The 4,288-nt window shown below is 63.2% G+C and overlaps 1 protein-coding gene across 1 annotated transcript in view; it reads right to left on the reverse strand.

The window, feature by feature from the left end:
- Nucleotides 1–402: 402 nt before the first annotated feature.
- PRMT1 (protein arginine methyltransferase 1) overlaps nucleotides 403–4,288 on the reverse strand; it is an 11,089-nt gene continuing 7,203 nt past the window's right edge. The window contains exons 9-11 of the mRNA XM_015565427.1: nucleotides 3,555–3,705; nucleotides 3,234–3,355; nucleotides 403–2,493 (exon numbers count right to left, since the gene is read on the reverse strand). Of these exons, the coding sequence (XP_015420913.1) occupies nucleotides 2,410–2,493; nucleotides 3,234–3,355; nucleotides 3,555–3,705 (357 nt within the window). The 3' untranslated portion in view covers nucleotides 403–2,409. The remainder of the gene's footprint in view (nucleotides 2,494–3,233; nucleotides 3,356–3,554; nucleotides 3,706–4,288) is intronic.

Here is a 4,288-nt window from a genome sequence, read left to right on the forward strand (position 1 = left end):
CTAGCGGTCTTCCGACCCCGCCCCATTCCCCGTCCGCCCCCAGCCTTCTACGCAGCATCTACCCTGAGCCCCAGGCTCCCGGGCCCCCCAGTCCGCTCTCTCAGGGCGCTCGCTCCTTTCCCTTCCGGGAACGAGGCTCAGCTTGGAATTCGCAGCCGAGCTCCGGTAGGCGAGGCACGCACGTGGGGCATCCAGCGGGAGCCGGAGCGGATCTCCGTCCACCATCCCAGGGAGGGAGGAGCTGCTTTGGGACCCGATAGACCCACAAAACTACCCGCACAAGGTGCAGCTGCGTTGGTGCAAGGGAGGCGGCTACAGCCGGTTGGATTCAAGTTAGTCAAAGGGACTTCCGCGAGGGAAGATGTGTTAGGGTCAGACCAGAAAGAGCAGAGACTGAAACACGGAGATCACCTTTTATTTGGCTCTGGGGTGCCCCTGGGTCCCGCCCAGTCACAGCGGGGACTGGGGGAGGGAAGGAGGAGGCTGTTGGGGGGAAGACATCTGGGCAAGCCCAATGGAAACTTGGGGTCGTGGCCGCAATATACAGATGGGTAAACTGAGGCTAGGGGAGGTGCAGAGAGGTGCCAAGGTCACCCAACAAGCTGGGCACTGCGCAGGCCTCACTGCCACAGGTCCAGGAGACCATCTAGACTAGAACGCCATAGCCCAACTTTCCTTGGAGGCAGACCGGGGCCAGTATTGGGGCTCCGGCAGGTGGTATATTTGGCATGTGCCCAGGGAACAGGGGCCACAGAGGAGCGTGATACTGGGGTACAAACAGGAGAAATGGGGCTCAGTATCCGACAGGGCAGCTCTGAGATGCCTTCCTGTTCTGAGACTGAAAGCCTTGGCCTGAGGAGGCGTGTGCCCTTCAAGGTCTCCTTGCAGCCATGTCCCTGACACCACCAGCCTTTCCCACCTGCCCAAGGACTCGGGGGTCCCCCAGGGTGGAGGAAGCTAGAAGCAACAGCATGTGGGTGTTGGTCACCAGAAAAATCGGCCAGTGAAGTTGCCCCTGCGCGGGCAGCCCCGCCCCCTCCCCCCTGGTCTGGGTAAGGGGGGTGAGATGTAGCTCAAGGCCTGTTTTACCTCCCAAGAGAGTAAACCAGGCCAGAGAGGCAGGATTAGCACCCAGATCTCCACCTCCCTCCTCCACGGTCCCTAGGAGCCCTCATGGGCGTGCTGGTGCGCCCAGGCCTCAGGAGAGGGAATCCCAAGGCGCAGGGAAGACACGGGACAGCTGATACTTTCGAGTGGCGTCAGCATCGGCTTCCAAGGAAAGGGGTGGGGAAGGGGAAGCTCTGGGCTCCAGTGTAGCCCAGACCTCACTCTCACCCAGGGAGACTCCGGAACCTAAAGCCCCTGGGGATAGGGACAGAGCCCGAGCCTCAGCACAGCCAGTGCGGACACCAGCCTAGAACGGATCAGCTGCCAGCAAGCCTAGGGCTCAGCCGTACGGAGCAGGCGGGGCAGGCGCTGTGGAGACAGGGATGCTGTGCTGAGTGGTCCGGGTCCTGGGGGATGGGGCTGTGCCCAGGGCCATGGGGAGGGTGGGGATGAGGACACCGGGCCTGCAGCAGGGGCCTGTGAAGGTCAGTGGGACCTTGGTGCCCACCTCTGAGGTGGGGAGGCTCTGCTACCCTGAGGTGGGACCCCACACTAAGCCACCCCCCCAGAAGGAACTGACCCCAGCACACCTCCACCGCAACTCGGTTCCCTAGCTGCTGAGGGCAGGACAGTGCTCTCTGCCACTCAGCCCTGGCCTGGCCTTGGAGGGGCCTGGCCAGAAAAAAACAGAGGAATCGTGTGTTGGGGGAGACAGGGGAATGGCCTTTTGAGAAGCTTAAGGGCCCAGCTATACTGGGAACCCACACCCCAGTCCTCCACCAGCCTGGCAGTGCAGCTGGGCTCAGAGCCATGTCCAGTGGGGACGAGAGATAACAGGGCCTCAGGGGCAGGAGAGGGGACTGGGGGGGACAGGTTCACTCCCCCCAGAGAGGGTGGGGGGGAGATCCCCGGAGCGAGCAGGAGGTGAGCTGGGACAAGACTCAGGGCTGTGGTGAGACAGAACTAGACCCAAGTGAGGACAGAGACCTACGCCATCATCCGGGTACTCCTGGCTGCTCAGACTGAAACCTTAGCACCTGCACACAGAGCCCCAACCCCCCAGAAGCCAAGCTGTCCCAGCTGAGGATTTATTGGCATAAATGTAACCATATAAAAACATAAGTTATGAAAAACAGTCACAATGTGCCCACCCCCCAACCCTCCCATCCCGGGCCCAGGCCCCTGTCACTCCCTTGTGAGAAAAGGAGAGGAAGGGGGATCCCGAAACCGCCTAAGAAATGCCACAGCCGCTGGGCCTGTGCAGGGCCGGCCGGGCTGGGGTGGGAGACACCGGGCGCCGTCTCAGCGCATCCGGTAGTCGGTGGAGCAGGACAGCTCACACAGCTGGCCCTTGAAGTCCAGGTCAATGGTGAAGTCCAGGTCGCGCTGTGGGGAGAGGGAGGACATGAGGGGACCGGAGACAGGGCAGGCAGAGATGCAGAACTGTCCAGGTGAGGAGCAAGCAGAGGGGAGCACCCTCTCCAGTCTGTAATAACCCCACGTCTCTAGTGACCAGTGTCATCTGGGGCACAGCAAACAGTCCCTGGCTGAGTCCCTGCTTTAACGGGCTTGTCTCCCTGACTTCGAAAGTGGGTGCCACTCCCCTCCATCCAGGCTCCCTGGGCACCATCCACCCTTACACACAGACCTGATGTTTTGGCGCAGGCCACGCCCCTCCACTCAGGAATCAGACCCTTCCTCCTCTCATGAGGCTGAGCTGGAGCTCCCGACTCTGCCTCTGCCTCAGCACTGCCCCCAACCCCCAGGCCCCAGCCAGTGGCAGCTGCGTCCTGCCAGAGGCGCAGGAGGAACAAACGGCCCGGCCCTCCTTTGCTTCCCTGGATCCCCAGGCCCAGGCTGGGAAACCAGGCTCCCCCCACCCCACCTTCACAGCTGGCCCGCCCTCGCCAGCGTGGCACAGTCACCTCCCGCTGTCGTTCACCGCTGACCGTGACCCATGTCTAGATCGGGAACATCGGGAGGGCAGGGGTTCAGCCTGATCGTGGCTGGTCCCCAGGGCCCTCTGCCCGCAGGTCCCCAGTACAATCGTGTTCCAGACGGAGCCCCAGGAGCCCCAGACAAGCAGAGGTGCCTCCACAGTCCCCCCCCAGGTGCCCAAGCCTCACATTGTTCTTGGCGTTGGGCCGCATGCCGATGGTGCCGAAGATCTCCTCGCCCGTCTTCACCGTCAGGTAGTCCTCCATGTAGAACACCGTCTGCTTCCAGTGTGTGTACGGGGACTCGGGGCCTGAGGGCGGAGTCGGGTCAGCCCTTGGTCCTGCCCCTCCCTCTGCCTGGCACCCCTCCCCCATGGCTGTTTACGGAGCGCTGACTGTGGTCCACCTGCCCGTGAATCCTCCACCCCCCTCACCCCCGTCACCCCCGAGGGTCCTGCCCGGGCCCGCGGGTGGGGATGAGGCAGAGCGGGCGGCCCTCCCCGGACTCACTGGTGGAGAAGCCGGTCCTCTTGTGGCAGCGCGTGAACTCGATGTTGAAATAGGCCACCAGCGCGTGCACGTAGTCGTTCCGCTTCACTTGCAGGCAGAAGGGCGAGGTGAACGTCAGGTCTTCCACCTTCACGGTGTAGATGTCCACCTCCTGCGGGACCGGCCATGAGCCCACGCCCCCGCGGCCGGCCCGGGGCCCAGGCAAACGGGGAGGGGGTGGGGCGGGCAGGGCTGGAGTCCCCGTTCCCTCCTCTCCCCATCCGAACCCCAAACCCGAGTTATTCCTGGACCTACCACTTTACTTCGCCCCTCCCCATGGCCTAGCCCCTGTCCCATGGCCTCCTCATGGGGCTCCCTGCTTCTACCCCCCGCCCCGCCCACATAACTTAGCTGGACACATCCATCAGCCAAGGTGACAACTGTGAAACTAGCCTTAAACCCCGGACAGCTCCTGGACGCGCTCAGAACGCAGCCCTGGTTCTGATGCAGCCTCAGAGGCTGGGCCGGTCAGGCCGCCTACTCGTCTCCTGTCTCCTCTCCTCACTCCCTCCACGTGGGTCTGTGTGCCTCACAGAGGGATGTGTGTGACACGCCGGGGAGGGGCTCAACAATGGATCGCAGCCCGTGTCCCTGACTTATGATAAACTCGCTCCTGGCCCGGCTTCTTGCATTCGGTGGGCTCAGGTGAGCCCCGCCCGGGGGTCTGAGCTGCCGCCTGTGTTCCCAGCCCGCTG

Source organism: Myotis davidii, unplaced genomic scaffold (assembly GCF_000327345.1).
Source record: "Myotis davidii unplaced genomic scaffold, ASM32734v1 scaffold2100, whole genome shotgun sequence".
Lineage (NCBI taxonomy): Eukaryota > Metazoa > Chordata > Mammalia > Chiroptera > Vespertilionidae > Myotis > Myotis davidii.